Raw genomic sequence first — 23,277 nt, 5'->3', positions numbered from 1 at the left:
ACATGTGTGTGTTTGTGTATTTTTGCGTTTGTGTGTATTGTGTTTGTTTCCCGGGGAAAACACTCACGAGAAACACCGGCTGTTGTTATGCCTGCTGTGACGTCAAGTTACTCCGTTCTCCGCTTGTAATTATGCCGTTACAAGCTTCAAAGTTGTATTTATCATCTGAATTTGCCGAAACAAGTTTAATATTCTGAAAGCCAAGGCTTTGTTTATTTGAAACCAGATGAAAACAAACTGTAACGGACCCTGCCGTGTTATCTATGATTACTATACGCCTTACATTCATAATTTCAGCGAAGGGAGGGGAACAGCAGAACAGCAGAGTGGCGAGGGAGAGATGTCTTCTTCCCTCTACAAGCTTCAAAAATGTATTTATCGTGTGATTTTGGAAATAAAAGTGTAATATTCTGAAAGCCAAGACTTTGTTTATTTAAAATAAAAATAAAAGATCCGAAATAAAAAAAATATATTTTAGACATTTTTTTGTTGTTGTATTGGCTCATGATAGGGTTATGGCTAGAAAGGATCCGTCTTCTGTAAATATGACGTCACGTTCTTGTTGTAACTCTCGTTGTAATCGGAGCGGCTCGGAAACACATCTACAGCAGTAACATGCAACATACACATTAAAGCAGCAGCAATATTAATAGAGAAACATCAGACATAATAGTAAAATACTGAAAGGGAACATTCTATTGCACCAGGAGCTATCTTGGGACTTTTACTGCGACAACATTGACTAGCCTGTGAATACAAAATAAACCATAGTGTTGGTGATCTATAGTGTTGTCATTCTTCTTTGAACAGCAAGACCGCTAACACCCTATTTCAACAATCACACTCCCTTTCATTGACATAATTAATAGATATTTTAGCTTCTCACCATCATTTGCTGCCTGTGGCCCACTGATTAACGATCGTAACTGAAAGGCTGCCTTCCAAACGTAAACATTCAGCCACGTGACTTGCAAACTCTCGCGAGAGTTTTACACAAGACGGATCCTTTCTAGCCATAACCTCATGATAGGCCCCTGATCTCCGTAGGCCAGAGTCCTGCACGGGTCTGATTTTCAAGACCCGCTCCCGCCCCGCACCCTCGACGTGCAATACCGAACCCGCCCCGCTACCCGCACATATTGCCAATTAGTTCCGCAACCCGACCCGACCCGCCGGCACAAGATCCGCAACCCGACCCGAACCCGCATATATATAAGCAGTGAAAACGTGCAATTATTAACACACGCAGTTGCATATTTGGCTCAAAAAGCCTGGGATGTTGGTTATTTTCTCCATCTAGGATGACACCAAAAGCCCCCCAGACGTTGGATTTCGCTCTTGAGGAAGAGTTATTGAAAATGCTGTATTCTCCGCTATAGAGAGCTTCACCTCAGCCATTCAGAATGTGGCGAGCTCAGCAGCAGATAGATGCGCTGCAGAGGTTATGATTATGCTCGGTCCCGCGGAGGAGAGGTCTGAGGATTTAAACATTAAACTAAATTATTATTATTTAAATGTATTTGTTATGCAACACCCGCAACTCGACCCGCATCATCTTTGTTTTACCCAGAACCGAACCCGGAAAAAAGCGTTTGAAAAAATACCACCCGCAAATCACCTTTTTTGCGGTTCACCCGTCGGGTACCCGCGGATACCCGACCCGATGCAGGACTCTGCCGTAGGCCCCTGGGCTTCAGCCCAGATCAGCCCGTGCATTATGGCGGTCCTGCACAGAAGTGAATCAAACCCCCCTGAAAAGTCAAAATTATGAGATAAGAAGTCATAATAATGAGATGAAAAGTCATAATGAGATAAAAAGTCATAATGAGATAAAAAGTCATAATTATGAGATAAGAAAGTCGAAATAATGAGATAAAAAGTCATAATTATGAGATAAGAAGGTCGAAATAATGAGATAAAAAGTCATAATTATGAGATAAGAAAGTTGAAACTATGAGACAAAAAGTCATAATAATGAGATAAAAAGTCATAATTATGAGATAAGAAAGTCGAAATAATGAGATAAAAAGTCATAATTATGAGATAAGAAAGTCGAAATAATGGAGTGCAACCTGCACAAACTCCAGCTCACCATGATTACAAATGGTGAAATGCAATGTAAAATGACCGAAAAAATACCAGCTCACTAAATCACAACCGCTCAAACCAACTATAAACTACTACCGCGGATTGGGCAGAGAAGGAGTCCGAGAAAGTTGCTCCCCCATGTGACGTAATATGACGCGTTTGACGTATGACGTTAAAAAAAGCAGCTTTTAGTAGCAGAGCTCAAAACAGCTCATTTCCCTCTGAATTTCTGCCCTTACAGTATGTCTTGTAAAACATATCAGATCCTGCATTAACTTTTTTAATTGTAATTTTCAGGTTAAGCATAAATGTAGTAAAAAAAAAAAACCTGCAAGTTGCTCTCACAACAGGATAACAAGATAATGTCCTAAAAAAAACTTCAAAATGTAATTGTATCATCGAACCATACATTAGTCTTTTTTTTTTACAAAAAGTGTTTATCCCCATTTGTTTGCAGCTTTTTATCATTAGTACAATTGACCACAGTGTTTGACAAAGCCATCTGATAACTGTACCCCCAAAGGAGTGGCTTGAAGGCTTGTGCAACACCAAAGCTAATCTGCATTGTCCCACTCATTGTACATTTATTTCTGACCCACTGATTTTTACCAATGGCGGAATATGACATGTCTTTTGGCTCACAAATTATATATGTACAATTAGCAGCACATGTACTCGCAATCATCATCCGTTCAACAGACCCCCACACACAGACTTGTGTAGCCCCCTGCAGTAACAGATTTGGTTTTGTATCCTGCTAAACAATCGTTGCAGGGAGTGATTTAACAGGGCTAAAGAGAGATGCTCTGATCTTTGGGAAGTTCTCTTTGAATAAGCCTCTTGAAAGAGGAAGACAATATGCCGTGTTGGTTTTGGTATTTTGTTCTACCCTCAAAGTCAAAACCAAAGTAGAGTAAAGAGACTCAAACTTTTGAGTGTTTGCCACAAAGACAGAGGGGATTAAGGTTTGCTTTGGTTAAATGTTGGTGGTGATGGATGTAAAATCAACACAGATCAAAGTTATTCAAATGTACAACAAGGCCTGAACATTAATAAATAACGCAGGGAAATGCACTAAAAACTCAAGACATTTAGGAAGACAGGATGGAAAGATAGATCACAATGAACTGAAATGGAAGGTATTAAAGCAAATGAAAGCAGTTTTCTAAATGACTCATGCCATTTATTCTTTAAATAACAGAATTGTGTGAGAGTTGTTTCAAATCTGTCCCCCGCAAAGCCTTTGAAAAGCTGTCTAGACCAATTACATGTTCACACACACATGCACACCCTGTTGTCTTTTTCAAACTCAGCCATCAGTAGCGGCGGAAGGTACTTTTTCCAGTCATAAATCTGACTCCTTATCTGTCTGTTCATGCTCTGCACTGCAGGAGTGTAATGATATCAGGAAATAGCTACTTTGGCAGCTAGGAGACTGACTCACTATCTAGCTGGCTGCACTAAAGAAAGGAAACGTTAACTGCTGCAAGGTTTACAATCCGATACGACTGGCTCCAACAATCTATGATCTCAAATTAGTCACGATGTTTGAATTATTGGTGGCCACTTGAAAGTTTGATAACATACAAAAGACTATGATGAGGAATAATTCATGCAGTTTGGTTAAGGTAAAGCCTTTGAAATGTTGATTACACAAGGATAAATCAAGAGAAGAAAAGGAAGGAAATAGTGCAATTAAGAACTTTAGAGATTTGGAAATGAATGACAATTTATGAAAGAATGGTTGAAGGTGACTCCTTCAGCTTTAACCAGAACTAGAGACATGAACTATTGGAAGTGAGACAGTGGACTGCAGACTTCTGTTAGAGGGAAACATGGTATCATTATCCAAACACCTGAAATAGTGCAGTGGGTGTGTTTGATAGAAATAGAGAATATATGGAAAATGTTATTTCTGTTATGTTTATTCATGTTTTTTTTTATTCACATACATCATGTCTAAGCAATACTTTGTTTCTGCAAATATGCATGACATAAACCTCAAACCAAAAACTATAGCAGTCTGTTAGCCTTTTAAATATCATAGCAGAAAACACTACAAGTCTGCAAGTTAATATTGATCTTACTCAAAGCCTTAAATTCCATATAAATAGCTAAATGCATTGCCAAAAGTGTAATTTTAAAGGTGTTTAATGTTTGAACACAGACTTGAAATATCCTAGGTGATGTATTTACATAATTAAATCAACATTTGGAACCTTAAATATTTCTCAGCAGCAAAGAGGATTGTTTTATACAATAAAAAACTCTATTTGTATGACTTTTTGCAAGTTTTAGAATAAATGAATGACGAAAAAAAAGCAGATGCATAATGTATGACAGAGTAAGACAAATTAGGTACAATATGTACCCTGGCTTTAATTCAGCCTTCTTTCTTGTTTGTGTGTGTGAGTGTGTGTGTGTCTCTGCCAAGAGGAACTTTGATAGCATGATACATAGAAAATTATGCACACAGACCCAACTAAAGTATCATAATATCTTAACAAACAAAGATCCCGTCACAACCAGAACACTGAGCTTCTCTTAGGCAAGTTTAACAACAATTACCCTGATAAACCTCACCGAATACACACTGGGCTGGAACTTCACAAACGGTGTGTGTGTGTGTGTGTGTGTGTGTGTGTGTGTGTGTGTGTGTGTGTGTCTTGAGGCTATACACCAGACCTTTAATGCTTTCTTGGCTCTCAGAGTCACCCCCACCCTCTCTCTCTCTCTCTGAACAGGGCTGTTGAAATATGAGAGGTTTTTGCCAGGACATAATGCTGTGCACCTGCATCAAATCTACAACCCCCCCCCCCCCCCCCAGGCCTTTTCTAGCCTTCCCAAAGCTCACAAGACTATGCTTCACGTGCGCACACACACACACCCACCCGAAAACAAAGAACACAAATGGTTGAACTTAGAATAACAATGAGCTTTTGATTCCAAGAAAACTAGATAGCAAGGTAAACAGGAGAAATGTGAGTCAATGACTAAGACTTTTTTTAAGCAAGGAGAGACAAGTAAGTCAGTACCCAAAAGACCTACGGAATAGGGAGTTAGAAACCAGAGGAAACATATGAACCTGTTCACCTCACTTGTGATACAGTTAACAAACACTGCAAACGACAACTTAAGTGTTAGCCTTACAAGCACTCCTGGCTAAGCTTGTACTTACAGAACAGGCTTTCCAATAATGGGGAAAGACACTCTTACTGTGCTCAAATTAAACAAAGCCCTGTGGTTTGTTTTCAGGAATGCTGAGGTTACAAAATGTACCCTGTCAATCAAGGACGTTTCATTGAGTGGAAGAAATAATGTCAAACGTGAAAGTTAGTTTGAGACACAATGGAGCAGCAATGGGCAAATTACAATGTCTCAACCTTCAATGTTGATGCAGGTTGGTTTCTTCTAAAATACTCTTTAACATTCTCATGGCTCTTCTAAATATGTTGACTAAAACTTCCAAGAGCTACTTAATCCAAAAGACAATACATCTCTCTATCAAATCTTTTTTTCTGAGTAACTTATGTTTCTTAGATCAACCTGGTACTGTAAATCGGATTAAATTGGATTTATCAGTAACAAAGTTCCATCAAAGTGCCCAGTTTTTTAAAATAGGTTCATTTTGATTCACAGAAATGTCGGTGAACAACTTAAAAGCACACTATTAATACTTATACTATTTCTACCCAAACATACATATACCTACTAAATCTAAAAGGATGACCAATGAATACATAGTGTACTGTCTGCATGAGACACATGTTCTAATGTCTGGTTACAACTGGTTTATCAAATATGAATGTCAAAGAAATGTGTTGATGTGTGCACTTTTTGTCTATATCGTGCATAGTGAAACTTTACTCCTTTAAAACATATATATATATATATATATATATAAAATTGTGAATACATTACAGTAGCAACACAAATACTAAGTTTCACAACACATGACACATGGACCCTAATATCAATACTCGTGCTCTGCTGATCTTTGACCAAACACACGTGAATCTATGTATACAAAAACTATAGGTTACTTCCGTAACCCCAGTTCTCAGAGTAACGTGAAGTGAGATGCAGAGCTGCCAACATTGTGTTATAGAAAGTAGTAGCATGCCGAGCGGAGGAAGGCAATTTTTTTTCCGGCGGGGGGTCCGAGGTCCGCCGAAGCCCCCAGAATGCCCCCTTATTTCATTTTTACTTTACTTATTTCTATTTATCTTTTGTATTCAACTGTTTCTATTTTACTGTAAATTGTATGTATATATAGTTCCCTATTCCTTTTCCTATCACCCTGCTGCTATAACATGTGCAATTCCCTTACAGGATTAATAAAAGTTATCTTATCTTATCTTATCAGAAGCCAGAGACTTTACATGCTCTGAGATGCAATCTAGGTCATATTAGGACATGTTTTTCTGCAAAGTAAATTTTTTGTGTATAATTTCTCCTTTTCCCTGTACTGTTGCACACAATTAAACACCAACATACACAAAAAATTTTTTTTATTAACCGAACAGAATTCATCATGAAACAATACTGAACAATAACACATGAAAAACCTGTACACAGCCTTTTTTAGAACAGAGTTCAACTCAAGGGAACCTTTGGCTGTGACATGACCATCTGATCAACCTCTCACTTTAGATGGTCATAGGTTGCTGACTTGGCCTTGGCAAGAGTTGTCTTGGAGTACGCCTGCTTGTAGCAGACAGACCCCTTTGCCACCATGAATTGTTTGTGGGTAATGAGGTTACTCAGGGTCTCCATTCCCATACTAGGTCTGAACTCCGTTCTGTTTTTTGTGACAAGACTGAAGATGCGTTCGCAGTCTGCATTGGAATGGAAGATGCAGAGGATAGCCAGCATTACCTTGCAGAGTAAAGGGTACTTGAGATGGCCATTTCCATCCTTCAGCTGACTCATCAGGTGCCACTGTGTGTCTGGTCTGTCACAGCTGGTGATGCTTTCTGGCAGAGCATCGGTTTGGTAGGTCATGAATTGACCCTCAAGCTTGTCCATCTCCTCAGCATTCATCTTCAAGCAGGGGAATCTGCCTGTGAAGTACCTCACAGAATTGAAGTCTGCGCTGTCCCGTGCAGACATGTCAGCCACAGAAGCATTCCGTAACACTGGGTCATCATAGGGAAACTTCTTCACCATGTACTCAACAGCCTTCATGTAGAATGCCCGCACAGCGCTGAAGACCTGGGCCAGCTGCAGCTCCTCAAGCTCAGGGTGATCTGCTATGAAGTCTCTGGTGTTTTGCCCAATGAACAAGGTCTCATTGCTCTTCTGGTTGCTTGGTTCCCTAAATGGTACCTGGTGAACCTTAGCAGCTGCATTGATAACCTGAGGCTTCACAAATCGGTTCAAGAGATTCTTCAGCTGTGTGGTCAAAGTCCTGTGTAGTACTTGTATGCAGGGTTTGTCTAGCTGCAGCAGAGTGTTGGCCTCATCAAATATCGGCAGGACCGCACTCAGAAAGTAGCAGTAAAGATGGAATGTTGGGTCCTGCAGATGTTGACATGCCCTCTGCACTCTCTGTTGTGCCCCTGTCTTGGGCTGAGTGGGTGCAGTGCTAGATGTCTTGGGCTGAGTGGGTGTAGTGGTAGATGTCTTGGGCTGAGTGGGTGCAGTGCTAGATGTCTTGGGCTGAGTGGGTGCAGTGCTAGATGTCTTGGGCTGAGTGGGTGCAGTGCTAGATGTCTTGGGCTGAGTGGGTGCAGTGCTAGATGTCTTGGGCTGAGTGGGTGCAGTGCTAGATGTCTTGGGCCGAGTGGGTGCAGCGCTAGATGTGTTGGGCTTTGCCGTTGCAGTCTTGGGCTGTGTGGTTGCAGCTGCTGGTGTTTTCTTTCCCTGACTGAATTTGGCTAGGTTTTGTTGGCGAAAGAGATAGCCTGCCAAATCAAACTGAGAATTGTCCTTGCTGCCGCTACTGTGGGTTGATGTGTCCTTGCTAACACTGTGGGTGGACTTGTCCTTGCTGCTGCTCTGCGTGGACTTGTCCTTGCTAACACTGTGAGTGGTCTTGTCCTTGCTGCTGCTCTGCGTGGTCTTGTCCTTGCTGCTGCTCTGCGTGGATTTGTTCTTGCTGCTGTGCCCAGACTGTTCTGACTCAAAGTATTGCAGCAATGCAGGCCACTGCTGCAACAACCTGGCGATGCATTTATCTAAAGAGAGCCACCTCGTACTTACATGTTTAACAATCTTTCTCATTTCCACTCCACACAGATCCTGAAATTTCTTCAGTCCCTGTTTCCTCTTGCTGGATTTGTCTAGGTAGAAGTATATGTCCACCAGAAGCTCTTCAATGGACACTGGAAGCTGAGCAGCAGCTTTTTCTGCAGCTAGATTAATTAGATGGCACGGGCATCCCAGCACATATACTGCACTGTTTTTTTTGTTGATGTAGCCTGCCGTGCCAGCTTTGAGTCCCTGCATCACCATGGCATTATCTGCCCCAAAACTCATGCAGTTGTCCCAGGATATGCTACGTTTCTCAAGTTCATTGTCAATGAGTTTGAATATGTTCTGCCCAGTAGATGCCTCATGACACTCTGGCAAAGATAGCAGTACTGTCAGAACACGCCCAAGTCCTCGATCAAAGTACTTCACAACAAGAGGATACAGCTTACAGTCTCCATAGTCAGTGCTCCCATCCGTGGCTAGGGAGTATGGAGCTGTCCTCATTGCCTCCGTGATCACAGACGCATCCTCCTTGGCAAGGGCTCCAACAATGGCGCTGCTCTTTGTGCGACCAGACCCATACTTTCCTGCAATTGCAATCACAAAAATATTGAATTGTATTATCATGATTATACTCTAGATTACACAGAATTGCAGAATTACAATCATGATATTAATCCTCTGTAGAGTAAGTTGGCCTAGGCTATTTTTTTTTCACCTTTACATAAAATGAAAAATGTTTATCAGAATGATACAGTATCAGTATAAATTAGCAATCATTAATTTGCAAGATTTAAATCAGATTATCAACCAGGGCAGTACTGTAACTGTTTTATATAGGCTAGTCTGTACAGATTGTAGAGTGTATTGTGACAGTATACAGATATAAATCTATGCCTATGAATGCTTGAGATGAATTGAGGCTATTTGTCATTTGAGCCTTACCAGCGATTTTCGAGTCCGGAAACATCTTTTTCACCAGTGGCCCGATGTGGTCGGCCACCGCGATCGGGATGTTGTGTTCCACCAGAAAGTCCACAGAGAGCACTTCGGCATTTATGACACTGGTGTCACTGTCAACCGTAAAGAAGCCCGCGATGGGCCTTGTAGCTTCCACTGCCGCCTTGTATGACGTGTGTTTAGCAGTCCTGGTGTGCTTTTCAACGTCGTGTCGGCCCCCATGCCTCACGCTAAAATCTGCCTTACACAACATACAGTAAGCGTGGAAGTCGTCCAGCTTCGACCGGGTGATGGTCGGCCATTCTGCGTTATATTCTAGCTTGAAGCGCTGTTCAGAAATTCGCCGCTTTTTCGGCGGAGGACAAGTACGTTCACCATCCATTTTTGATAGACTTCAACTGACAGCTCGCTCCGCGATTTCGCGGGCATAGTGTATTCACGAATTATCATTGGTCCATTAGAAATTAAGATAATAAAAACACAACACATATGTTAAATTATATAATGAAATAAAACAGATATTAATATTTTCTACTTATCTGTGCTATAAATGTAATTTTTGTATGATTCCAATTATCTTAAATAATTTTATAACCAAAATAGCTGAATTTGCTCGTGACCTGTTCAAACCAGTCTATGGTTCAAACAGAGAGGAGACAAGCGGGGTAAGGCAGCAAAGAGCGGCGCCTCACGTCAGATTGAGCAATCCCTCACAAACTGGATTAAACGCATGCCTTTTTCTCTCATTGTCTGTGAAATGTTTGTAGACACTCGTATTATGTCCTTTCTATCCATTGAGTAGGTAATGTATTTTAGGTAGGCCTATGTGTTGTAGTCTTGCTGATCTGACATAAACCCGTGGTGAAAAAGCAGAGGGGAGGCAAACAGTAGGCTATCTCTGTCTCAATGAGGAGGGCGTACGAAAGCCTGGACACTAGACTCCATTAATCACTTCACGTCCCGATTTACTGAGATCATTGCTTGAGCTAAAATGCTTGTTTCATACGACGGGACAGAAGATAACTCGATCGACCAGTCACAGTGTGATTGTCTATGTTAGACGGCACGCGCCGTTGAATTTAAGAGAAAGGCTAGCGGAGCTAGTGAGAAATTAGCACCTCCTGTATAATGCCTCCCTGCTCTGTAACAAAGATGCTAGTGAGGAAATATCCCCTCCTGTATATAATGCCTCCCTGCTGAGTTACAAAGATGCTTGATGGTTTTACCCCGATATATATATATGTAACAGTATGTAACCATAATGATTTACCCCGATGAATCTGCCACAAAATACAACAATGCAAATGCAGAAGAATGGAAAGCCACCAGTACGTTTAATTATTAGCCAAGATTACATTGATATCCGAGTGTTTCCGAGGGGATTGTTTAATGTCTGTCATCCATTTAACATCATACAACGTCGTTGTGATCACTTTGAACCCAACAATCTTTTTTTTTAATGTATTGGTGAGCTGAGTTTGAGAAATTAAACTTTGCTGCTAAAGTTGTGTTTTTTGGTTGCTATAGTTATCTAGTTGCTATGCTAGCTAGCTCAAGAGACTTAAATAACCTAAACGATTTAAATGGAAGCGTTCAATTCGCATGTAATGATAGCTAGTTATATAGAATATGAAAAACAACCAGTAGTCAATGTGCAAGCTGCCAATTGAATTACCGTAATTTTCGGACTATAAGGCGCACCTGAATATAAGCCGCAGCAGCTAAATTGAATGATGTGTACATATATAAGCCGCACTGGACTATAAGCCGCAGGTGTTTTAATGTTTAATTACCATATGTAAGGCTTCGTGCACAGAGGGGATTGTCGGGAAAGAGATGGCTGTTTGAGGAAGCTCCCATTTATTAACATTTCAACAAACAAGTTGCATATTTGCATAACGTATTCAAGTGTTAGCATTTATTGCAATAGTAGCTACAGAACATGTACTGTGCTGTGTAAACTGTACTGTATCACATAGTGTTTCAGACACACAAACTTTTCAACTTTCAAAATTAAACGGTGCGCTCCCAGCGCACGTACCGGCAGTGATCTAGAGCAGCGGTTTTCAACCAGTGGTACGGGGACAAACTGTCTCGCTCTTGTAATGTCTGTCTGTCTTGCTCTCGTTCTGTCTCTCGTACCACTCTCGGTTCCACTTTTACTTTTGCGCGCTACCTGTCTCACTCTTTTCCGACCTCCAGCTTTTCCTGCTGGAACCCGCCGCTTAAAGGTGGGGGTCCGCGGACCGGCCATAGAGCCCATAGAGTTAAAGGCGGTGGCCGTTAGCTTTAAAAATCCATAGATTAGCCGCACCGTTATATAAGCCGCAGCGTCGAAAAATGGGAAAAAAGGCGCGGCTTATAGTCCGAAAAGTACGGGTATGTTTTAATATACTCTATTGACTTCACATATTTTTCACATAGGCCTATCTGACTCTGAAAGCCAGCTACGAACCTCACCGCACGGCACTGGTCTACATGAATAGAATTCTTCATCAACAGCGGGAGCCAAAACAGCATAGCATCCTGGTAACAGTAGTGAGGGCATTACAAAAAAGAAGTACAGCCGATCCTATTGGCTCTTTGCCAACGCAAGGGACGAATCATAAAACGGCTTATATGTGAGCTTTAGTGCTGGTTGGATGTCAACACATGCACGAGGCTGCCAGCTCACCGATTCATTTTTCGATTTGTTAGGTAATGCGTAGGATATTCAAGTCAAGCGTAGCGGCGTAATTAGGGCCTGGAAATCGTATCTGCTACGCCAAAATCGTGTATGTTGGCAGCTCTGGAGATGTCTCACTATGGGATGCGCCTCAACGCGTATGCAAACAGAAGCATCAATCTCATTACGCCAATCCTGATTGGCTGGTGATCTTGACGTCTACGTCAGGGAATCCACCCACCCTATAAGTAGCTTGCGCTACGACACAGCGTCATTCAAAATAAGCACCTCTTCTCGCTTCGCCTTAGCAAGAAGGGCCGTCTGGTGAGACATCTCACTTCATGTTACTCTGAGAACTGGGGTTACGTAAGTAACCTATAGTTCTCATTCATAACACTCCGTTCGATTTCTCACTATGTGATATTGAAACTCCCGTATTGCTAGACATGCTTATCTCGACAATCACCAAAACAACCAGAACTTAACAGGTAGAACCCTGTCTCAACACGGGGCCCAGCACTGCGCGGGCCACACTTGGAGCAGAGACATCTAGCCTGTAAAAGCGGACAAAAGTAAGCGGTGAGGACCAGCTCGCTGCTGCACAAATGTCTTGGATGGAAACACCCTTGAACAAAGCCCAGGATGTAGCCAGTCCACGAGTAGAATGAGCACGCAGGCCCGTTGGTGCCTGCAAACCCTGACTCATATAAGCCAGAGCAATCGCTTCCACAATCCAGTGGGAGAGCCGTTGCCTGGTAACGGGCTTGCCCTTCTTAGGGTTAGCCCAGGATATAAAGAGTTGGTCATTGTATCAAAACTCTTTTGACCTGTCCATATAGGTGCGTAAAGCACAAACTGGACACAGCAGAGGAAATGCCACAATGTCAATGGGGGTACATGAGCCATCCACCTTAGGTATAAAGGCAGGGTTGGGCTTCAGCAACACTCTCGTTTGCCCCGGGGCAAACTGAGTGCATGAAGGATGTACAGAGGGCGCATGAATGTCACTGACTCGCTTGGCAGATGCCAGAGCCAGTAACAGCACTGTCTTCAGTGACAGGTGTGTCATGTCAGCTTCTTCCAGGGGTTCAAATGGAGGTCGAGTGAGCCCATCTAAAACCACTGCCAAGTCCCATAAGGGCACCAGTGACCTGGAAACAGGGAGGAGCCTGCGAGCTCCCTTCATAAAACGACAGACCAAAGGATGTTGGCTAGCCGTCTTTCCCTCAAAGCCCACATGGCATGCAGCAATAGCAGCCAGGTATACTTTGATCGTAGAGAAAGCTCTGTGTTTATCAATTAGGTCCTGTAGAAATGATAAAATCACCCCGACAGGACATTGAAAAGAGATGTGTCTCTTTGGAAGGCACCACTCCTCAAACACCCTCCACTTACAGTCATAGAGAGACCTGGTGGAGGAAGCTCTTGCACTCTGAATAGTGTTTATCACCTTCTGAGGGAGCCCCACTGTATTCAGATTATACCACTCACGGGCCAGGCCCATAGTGCCAAGCGCTCTTGGTGTGGGTGAAAGATCGTCCCCCCCGCCTGAGACAGTATGTCCCTGCGTAGTGGGAGCTGCCACGGCTGCCCGCACAGCAGCTGACATATCTCCGCCAGCCAGTACATTGCAGGCCAGTGCGGAGCTATCACGATCAGTGTGTGGCGTTGTTCTCTCACTCTGGCCAGAGTTGGGGTATCAGAGCCAGGGGTGGGAACGCGTACAGAAGGACCGGAGGCCAAAAGTGCGCGAGCACGTCCACATCTAACGGTGCGTTTAAATCGCGCATTGAAAAGAACAGCTGACATTGAGCATTTTCTTTTGATGCGAACAGATCTACCGCGGCTCGGCCGTAACGCACCCACAGCTGACTCACAACCATTGGATGTAGAGTCCAGTCTGCATATAGTGGTGCACCTCTGGACAGCAGGTCTGCCCCGAGGTTCATCACACCCGGTACGTGCGTCGCTCTCAGAGAGAGGAGACGTCCGCAGCTCCATAAGATCAGTTTGCGTGCCAGCATGTGTAACTCGAGAGAACGCAAACCCCCTTTGCGGTTTATATACGATATTGTGGTCGTGTTGTCTGTCCTCACGAGGACATGATGTCCTCTGAGAAAAGGCAGAAAGCGTTTTAGGGTGAGGAACACCGCTAAAAGCTCCAGATAATTTATGTGTGACCGTTGGAGGTCTCTGCTCCAGAGACCCCTCACAGGTCGACCTTCGTATATACCCCCCCAGCCCGTCAGACATGCGTCTGTGGTCACCACCTTCCACGATAGGACAGCACCCATAGGCACGCCCCGTACTAGAGAAGTCGGGTGTAGCCAGTGGCGCAGTGCCATTACACATTCCATAGTGTCCAGTCTGAGGGCAGCTACCCAGCGCTGAAACTCCCTCATGTGTAAGCGTCCCAGTCGTACCACCAGGATGGCTGACGCCCTGAGCTCCAGTAACCGCAGACATGATCTGAAGAGAACATATTTGCGTAGCCGGAAATGAGCGAGGCAAGCTCTGAAGGCTTTCACTCTTTCTGCTGACAGGCGGGCTGTAAAGGGCACCGAATTCAGGTGAAGAGTACAGTCTGGGCTGGGGACAACATGCTCTTTTCTGTGTTTATTACGAAACCCAGATCGAGCAGGTGTTTTACGAGGACATTCGTCTGCGTAATAGCCTCTTGCTCCGACTGTGCGAGAAGCAGCCAGTCGTCCAGATAAGTTGCCAAGCGAATACCCTGTTGTCTTAACGGGGCTATCGCAGCTTCTGTACACTGTACAAACACTCACAGGCTAAGAGACAGACCGAAGGGAAGGACTCTGTACTCGTAACAGACACCCTGAAAGGCGAACCTCAGATATTTCCTGTGTGGGTAATATACTGGGATGTGGAAATATGCATCTTTCAGGTCGACTGATGTGAACCAGTCGTTCTGGCGCACGAGACGCAACAGAGATGTGTGAGTGAGCATTCTGAATTTGTATCTTTTGAGATATTTGTTCAGAGCTCTCAAATCTAGTATAGGCCGAATTCCGTTCTCTCACCGTTTGGGAACGAGGAAATACTTGGAATAAAAGCCGCTCTGACTCTGTTCGGCGGGTATTATCGATATAGCCTTCTTTTCTAGTAGCGAGAAAATCTCTTGCTCTAGAATATGGGCCGACTCTCCCCGGGCTTGTGAATACAGAATGCCCAAGAAGCGAGGGGGGGTGACAGCGAATTAGAGCCTGTAGCTCCGTGTTACTGTCTTGAAAACCCAAGCAGAATCTGTGAGCATCTTCCACTTTTCGCCCCTTAAAGCGAGCGGAGATGTCACATCTCTGTCGTCTGCCCTCTGTGTCTTTATTTGTTGTGTTATGGGGCCCTCTAGTGTCTGAACACGGTGGTACCCCAGGTTGACAACCCCGGCCGACACTGCGCATGGCGGTGGTGCCTTCACAATCCCGTCTAATGTCCGCCTTTTGAGAGAGGCCGTAGCCGCTCTCAAAAGAGGGGTAGACGACAGACTGTTTATTGTTTTTATTGTTTTTCTTTTCATTTTTATTGACTGCGCCCTTGGCTTCAAGCCTGGAAACGACAGTGGAAAATGATTTATTAGGAAACAATAATGATGACATGTGTTTGTGTGACTTAAACAGGCAGCGGAACTTGCTGTCTTTTGATGTTAAGTCCATTTCCCTTATGGCTCAAACTTGAGGATGACGTTCTGGCATCACTCGAGGCGGCGGGAAGATGGGGGCATGATGGCACCCCGAAAACACATGAGCATCTAACACTGGAACGTCTTCTGGAGCTGGGGAACAGGGAACTTCCAGCTCTCTCGTCGAGGAGAGGAGGCTGTCAGGCCGCCCGCTTCTTCTTCCTCGCCTGGTGGCTGAAAACCTGGGTCGGTTGTGCCTGAGCGGCAGCTGCCGGAACAGGAGATCTTCTTGGCCAGCTCGCCCTCACCTCGTGCCTGGGCTGGGGACCCGGGACGGGCTGTGGTCTCTGCTGCTTCGGTATCTTGAACCGGGCAGGACGTGAGGCAGCTTGAGTGAAGGCCTGCCGCGGGACCGTTGAAGGTGGGAGACAGAGCTGGAGAGCCTCGTCTTCCTTCTTTTTTGATTTGCATCTCAGCTGCATTGAAGCTAGAGCGGAGCCAAATATGCCCTCGGGAACAATAGGCATGTCCAGAACATCCTCTTTTTCCCGATCTGGAAGGTTCGTCAGGTTGAGCCACCTGGCTATCTCCTGTACCACCATAATTCCCAGTGCTTTGCCCGTGGCTTGGACTGCACAGCGCTGCACACGGAGGCAAATGTCCGTGATCGCTGCAATCTCGTCCCACACGGCAGGCTCAGGTTTGCGCGACAAGTCTTCGCAGAGCTCCGCCTGGCGGTATGCAGCCAGGAGCCGTTGAGTGCCCTGGCGGACAAAGCTGCGGCTTTATAGGCCCGTTCGGTCATCGCTGACTGAAAAAGGTCTGCCTTTGCCGGTAGCGTGGGGTTCCTGCTCGGTGTCGAAGCCAGCCTCGGTTGGAGGTGGGCTGCCACCAGCAGTTCCATGGGCGGCATGCGGAGCAGGCCGAGCCTCTCTATACTGTCACTGTCCAGGGAGGAGGCACCCTGGATTGGGGCCTTGTTGCTGAAAGGGTGATCTCTCCACGAGACCGACACCTCGTCCAGCATCTCCGGAAAGACTGGAAGGAGCTGCCTCTTCGTCCTCGCTGCTCGGGGCAATTGCTTCCCTTCGTAGCGAGATCTGGAGGTCTTCTTGGCCACTTCAGGCCATGGGATGTCCAGCCTGGACGCAGCGCGTTGACACACGGCTCTCCCGGCTTTGCAGCCTGAGCCGATGAAGCGAAACGAAGATGTCATCCTCGTGCTCATCCGAGTCGGACAGGAGGAACTCAGAGGCATCCTCTTCTTTCTCCATATAGTCCAACTCCAAGACATCCTCCGCGGGTGGAACCATGGTGAGGTCCAGTTGGGAGCCCCAGCTTGACACAGCGCGGGGCTCCGCTCTCGCGGCTCTTGCTGCCACCGGACCCCAGCCTGACACGGCGCAGGGCTCCGGTTCAGCGGTTGCCGCTGTTATTGAGCCCCAGCCTGACACAGCGCGGGGCTCAATCTCTGCGGCGGACGCCACCATGTCTTGATTGCCGGCCGGCGAATCAGCGGACATGAGGGGGTCCAGTCCAGACAAGCTAGCTTGGCGTGCTAGCCGTCGGCGGAAGCTCTTAATGGTGAAGCGGGCACAATGCCCGCACGAGCCGGGGTTATCGATAGCCTCCTGGGCGTGTTCCAGCCCGAGGCAGGACGAGCAGACCTGGTGTGAGTCTGTGCCTGAGATCTTAAATCCGCAGCCGCATAGCCAAGCCTCCGAGTCCCTGACTCCTCTGGAGTCTCTGGGAGAGAAGGGTCCTTCTTTGTTCGCCGGGGTGTCGGCGTGGAGTGGACACGCTAGTAACAGGTACGTTACTGAGAAAAAAATCCAACCTTGTCGTTAATCCGAAAGGAAAAAACGACGGCGTAGATTTTATTCTTTAAAGAATATTAACTGGTGTGTTAATACCTTTTGTTTTTATCTCCGTCTCCTCTGGTGTGAGAGAGAAAAGAGAACGTCCTCGCTTCCGTGGTGTCGGTGTGGAGGGAAGAAAAGCTAGCAACAGGTATGTTACTAGCTTGAAGAAAAAATCAAACCTTACCGTAATTTCGAAAGAAAGAAACGGCGAGGCAGATTACAATATTAACTGGTGTGTTAATATTTTTCAGTCTTCTTGCAAAGCAAAAAAAGTAACCGGCAAGCGCCCGTCGACCGAATGTTAGCTTTGGGTTCAGTCTGTGGACCGTTAAGCTAGCCCGGCTACTGATAATTCAAGATGTGCTCTGAAGCGAGAAGAGGTGTTTGAATGACGCTGCGTCGTAGCGCAAGCTACTTATAGGGTGGGTGGATTCCCTGACGTAGACGTCAAGATCACCAGCCAATCAGGATTGGCGTAATGAGATTGATGCTTCTGTTTGCATACGCATTGAGGCGCATCCCATAGTGAGACATCGAACGGAGTGTTATGAATGAGAACTGTTTGTAGGCACAGTTACACAACATCAGACACATACACACTTGATTGCCTCATCAATTTCAGCTTTCCAACAGAAAAGACACTCTATTCTGTCACCAGTGTGACAGATCTAGTTTATCAGAGGAAATAGATAGATGTCTCACACAAAACAAACACACACACACACACACACACACACACACACACACACACACACACACACACACACACACACACACACACACACACACACACACACACACACACACACACACACACACACACACACACACACACACACACACACACACACACACACACACACACACACACACACACACACACACACACACACACACACACACACACACACTAGCCCAGTGGTTCCCAACCTTTTTTTTACCAAGGCACCCCTGAAAATATTTCTCGACCCCAAGGCACCCTAACTTTTTGTAGATTTAAAAACCACTTCAGAGCTTAAACTAAAAAACATAAATACACCATAAATTGGTTTTCAAATGTGTATTTAATTGAATAGAACATTTTATAGAAAAAATAATGTATTCACACATAATAACAAGAACCAGACTAAAAATGTCAACACCATTTCTATGATGAATTCAATATTATAAACAGGCCTACTAAGTAGGCCCTTTTGTTTTGGCTGAAAATAGTAGGCCTACCTGTGTAAAAACACGAATACATATCAATACAGTTATTATTTTACATTTGGATTTCAAAAGAGGCAGGCCTATGATCACTTAGATTAAATAATAACTTAATAGAATTGGAGGGATGAAACAATGCCCTCTGACCTGACTGTGGTCATGTGACTCATCAACCACATCCCAAATATGAAACATTCTGCATTTCGCTATCCAGATAATAGCCTACTGATTGACAACATCATAAATCATACATTTATAAGAAAGGCACACAAATTAACATCCAAACATAAACATTTCTCAGACCGTTACACTTGTGCCTGCTTTTGTGAGCAGAGTCTCTTGATGCGTGGGGGGATAGTGGACAGCGCAACGCGGAGGTCCTGCTCCACTGACAGCCGGGTCCGGGTCTTGTTTTTGACATATATGCGAGTGAGGAAAACGCCAGCTCGCACAAGTAGGAGGTTGGAAACTGTAAAAGCACCTTGATGGCACTCTCTGAGAGGGATGGATACTCGTGTCCCACAAGCAGCCAAAATATATCCAGACGTAGTTCCCCGTGCTTCAGTTTCAGGGAGCGGTCCATAGATAGCTCTGCGAGTTCATCCTGAGCTCTGCTGTTTAAACTTGTGGCTGATATTAATGTTATTTTAGACTTCTTTTGCACTGTTGTTCCATCATGTTCTGTCATCCCTGCCTGTGTTGTTGAGGGCTGGGGTGCTTCTTTATTTATTGTCACTACGTAACGGTCCATCTTGAAATTATTTGGCGCAAGGATAAAAAGCTGCTCTGCACACCGTAAACAATGACGGCTGACGTGAATTATGAGAATTTAAGCTGTTTAATATTTCTAAATCTGAGCAATATATGTTTTATTAGCTTATGAACTCCATTGTACATGTAATAAAATAAAGTGTATATGAAGTGAAGTTTATTAAGTGAGAAAAAAATGAGGAACATAAAAATACGTTTTTTTGCGGCACACTTGGACAGTGCTCGCGGCACCCCAGTGTGCCGCGGCACACCGGTTGGGAACCACTGCACTAGCCTATAGGCGTTTTAATGTCTCAGATGCTGGAATGAATCATATCAAAATAGAGACATGGCAGAAAACACATAATGCAAGCCTCAGTGACATCAGTTACTAAAATACAAGACAAAGAGACGCACAGAAACACAAAAACACACAATCAAAATTAGACAAACAGTAACATATGTGTTTATTTTATCCTATACAAATGTATGCCTTAAAGCCAAAAAATAAAGAGAGTCAGGGACAAAGTATTGGCACAGAATAAAATGTTAGAAACTTTGCTGAACAGAACAAGAGGGATATTTGTCACTTCTAAACGCAAGTTTTAATAATAACTGGACAATATCTTAACTTTGTTGAAACCTAAAAAATGAATCCTACAGAGATCTACCTGGTGGTTTATGTATGTCACATTACATTACAGCAGATATTGCAGATCTCACTTCGTGACAGACAATGCAACTAATGCCCCTTGGCCTACACCTATACTTGTTCTTATGCCACGTGCAATATGTATAAGCATTGATCATGTGTTTCTATCCTCTGTTTGAATGGTTTAAATTGATATATAATACCACGTAGCCACAATGATTGGAAATCGTAACAAAAATTCCATATTTCTTTATTTATTCATCCACTGAGCTGCTTGTTTGACAGAATATGCGTGTGTGTGTGTGCCTGTGGGGATCAAGCCCTTGGAATTACAGAATCTATGTGTCTAAAATTGTGTGTGTTGGCAACTGCGGCATCAATCAGAGCTCAGCTGTGATTGTCAGGCTGATTGTCCGTTATGTCCCTGTGGACCTGGAGGCCTTGGTGTGTGTAATTCATGTGCACATTTGTGAGTTAGTGAGAGAGGGGTAGAGAGTGTAAGGAAGTGCAAGTGTAATGCACACATCCATACATCCACATTAATCTATAATTGCAGCTGAAACTAAGGCCATGGCAATAGAAGTATGATTATGATTATCACTGGAGGCCACACCTGAAGACCCAACAAATCATACATGCATAGGAAGGCCTATCTAGCAAACGCGTCTGATTGCTGTTCAAGGCTGGCCCTCCAGTCCTCCTATTAGAATGAGAGAAATGAATGTATGTGTTTTGATAAGGGAGAAAAAAACACGAGCTGCGAGGCCATCCTGGTGGGTCTGTGGGATAAGGCGAGGATCATGTACTCCTAATGCCTGATTGGGTTAAAAGCCAGCTCATGACCTTTGGTGCATGAACTATCTAAGTCTCCTTGCTTCATTTCCCCCGACTTTTAGTAATTGTGCAAATCCAAATAAAAAGGCGATAAAGGTGATTGGGAATTTGGTTGGGAACTGATAAGCCGCCAAGAGGAGAAAGAAGGAGGAAAACAGCAGTCTGTCAATGACAGAATTCAAATGCTTTTCTAAGGAGAAAGGGTGGAAGACATTGTTAGTTGTGTGTGTTAAACTCTGCCTTTGTAGTATAGACTACAATTCCAACAGTTAGCGAAGACAGGTAAGTAACATTGCCAAAATAGTGAGGGACCTCCATGAAGAATAATAGGTTTTATTTTGTGTATTTTTGTTAAAACTGCTACAGAGAGGTGAAAATCTAAATGAATGATCCATTTTTAGGCGGTAGTGTGTACATTGCATTTTACTTAGAGATTTTGTTTATATCATTTTTATTGATGAGCTTTAAGCCTTGTACACACCAAACTGACACCAAAGAACACATCCCGACGGAACGTCGGCTCACGTCTCCTGCGTCATGGCCATGTTTCGCACTGGAACGCACCGCAAAGACTTCAGCCAACAGCCAAGTTACATGTACGAACTGCGCATGCGTGAGTGGCAATAACTCTCCCTACCAGCAGGCGTCGGTAGTGTGTATTCGTCATTCAAAAGAGGCAAAAACCGGAAGACAGACTGCGTGATACACCGAGAGAAGAAGAACAGACTGCGTGATATAAACAAACAACAAATAGCGTGTGCGTTCCATTTTCCCTCTACAGCGAGAAGCTCATGGGGCTTTCCCCAACCTGTGTCGAGAGCTGGAGTTCAATGAAATCTCAGATGTTCCTTCTTAATAGTTTTTTTGGGTCCCTCACTTCCGTTTCGCTTCTCATGCACTGATTCGCTAAGCTGAACAGCCAATCAGAGTGATTTCTTTTGCCGACAGCCTACCGATTCATTTCGAATCGGAGGCGGGAGGTGTCGGCACGGCCAAAAAGACACGACGGTGCAGTACACACCAATCTGAGTTGGGCGACACAACGCTCATCGACGGCCGACATCTATCGACGCCGAAAATCGGCTCGGTGTGTAAGGACCTTTAGGAAGGTTTATATATCATGTATAATATTGTTCTGCCGCACAAAACTTTAAAACACAAGTACAGTACTGGTTTTCTTGTTGCATTTTCATCTTTGACATCACTTCTTCTCAACTGAACAATGTATAAAACGAGTTCAGTCCATGACAACCAATGTCAAGGCAGCCACTAATAACTATCATTGGACCCCACATACCACTCTTCTTTCCTTCTCTTGTGCCTACAGAAAACTGACAAGGGATTGGAGTGCTCTGTGATGTAGAGTGTTCGCTTTTGGATGCTCAACATTTTGATTCCCATTCCCTGCATGGGCTAATGATTCTGTGTCAGTGTGTATGTGTATGTGTTACGAAGGTTGTGTGTGCATGTGAATGGTTGTGTCCTCTTCATATGTCCTACGAATGGTACATTCTGAAGTGGTGCAATGATGGACTGTCAAGTACTGTGCTGTTTTTCCCTCTGGCTCACTCAGGTATCCAAGGACAGTAACACAACAGATGAAGCAAGGGCATACAGAAACTAGGAAAAATAAGAGGGACAATTAGATTTTCTTCAGACAATGTATTTCTTCTTACAGTCTCATTATAGTCTTTCTTTTTTCTTTTTTTACTAATGCTTTATAAGACCGCAACCAAAAGTGAGTGCCAGGAAGGAACTGTTGTGAGGGAGTGGAGATGTTGTGGAAATGGTTGACATCTGTTTTCAAATAAGAGCTATTAAGTGACCAAGAACATTGAAACACTTCAGTCAGGGTCATCTTTTATAATATTGTAAAGATAAGCATACTGTGAATTACTCTAAGAACGAATTTTCAACGTGGTTTCTTATAAATAAAAACACTTATTAATTTGGCACAGCGATTTTGTTTTCTGGCAAATGAGAAAAGATTCTGCTTACAAGAGTAGGCTCAGACTTTATTTTTTTATAGTATCAGGAACAAAGTGATGTGAAGAAGGCAAAGAAGCAGGTAAACAAGTAAACATTACGTTTTTACTCCAGGGGAAATAGGAAATACAGGTGGAAAAGTGGTATCAATTTGGAGTAGCCATCATGGGACACGGCCTCTGTGGTTGTTCTGTTCATAAGGGGCCAAAGAGGAGGCCGAATAAAAATGCTGACAGGTGATCTTAATGCTAGGAAAAGGACACTGATGAAATTCCTATAGGCAGAATTGAGCAGAAAGAAAAGTAGTAGTAGAGTTAACTCTCCAAAGCCTTGGGCTATTACTTGTATAGACACAGTATAGCATGGAAGGAACATTGGGTTGCAAAATGCTGACAGTAAAGATTGCATGTATTTATGAAAGGTCACACAGCAACGGAAGCAT

At 44.1% G+C, this 23,277-nt stretch overlaps 2 protein-coding genes across 2 annotated transcripts in view; both read right to left on the bottom strand.

The window, feature by feature from the left end:
- LOC307046825 (threonylcarbamoyladenosine tRNA methylthiotransferase-like) overlaps positions 1–23,277 on the bottom strand; it is an 87,865-nt gene that overhangs the window by 25,706 nt on the left and 38,882 nt on the right. The gene's annotated exons all lie outside the window — the stretch shown is intronic.
- Positions 6,171–10,117, bottom strand: LOC307047185 (uncharacterized protein). Its single transcript, XM_079693955.1, has 2 exons — positions 9,229–10,117; positions 6,171–8,870 (listed from the first exon to the last, which is right to left on the bottom strand). The coding sequence occupies exons 1-2, from the start codon at positions 9,623–9,625 to the stop codon at positions 6,733–6,735; spliced, it is 2,535 nt and encodes an 844-aa protein (XP_079550081.1). The 5' UTR covers positions 9,626–10,117; the 3' UTR covers positions 6,171–6,732.

This window comes from Notothenia rossii, assembly GCF_949606895.1.
Source record: "Notothenia rossii genome assembly, chromosome: 7".
NCBI classification, from domain to species: domain Eukaryota; kingdom Metazoa; phylum Chordata; class Actinopteri; order Perciformes; family Nototheniidae; genus Notothenia; species Notothenia rossii.
Note: the sequence above shows the minus strand (reverse complement) of the source record. Positions and strands in the feature narration are given on the sequence as shown.

Coding starts and splice junctions, on each gene's coding strand:
- LOC307047185 (XM_079693955.1), bottom strand. CDS start 9,625: ATGGATGGTGAACGTACTTGTCCTCCGCCGAAAAAGCGGCGAATTTCT. Junction 8,871..9,228: donor TCCGGACTCGAAAATCGCTG/GTAAGGCTCAAA, acceptor TTGCAATTGCAG/GAAAGTATGGGTCTGGTCGC.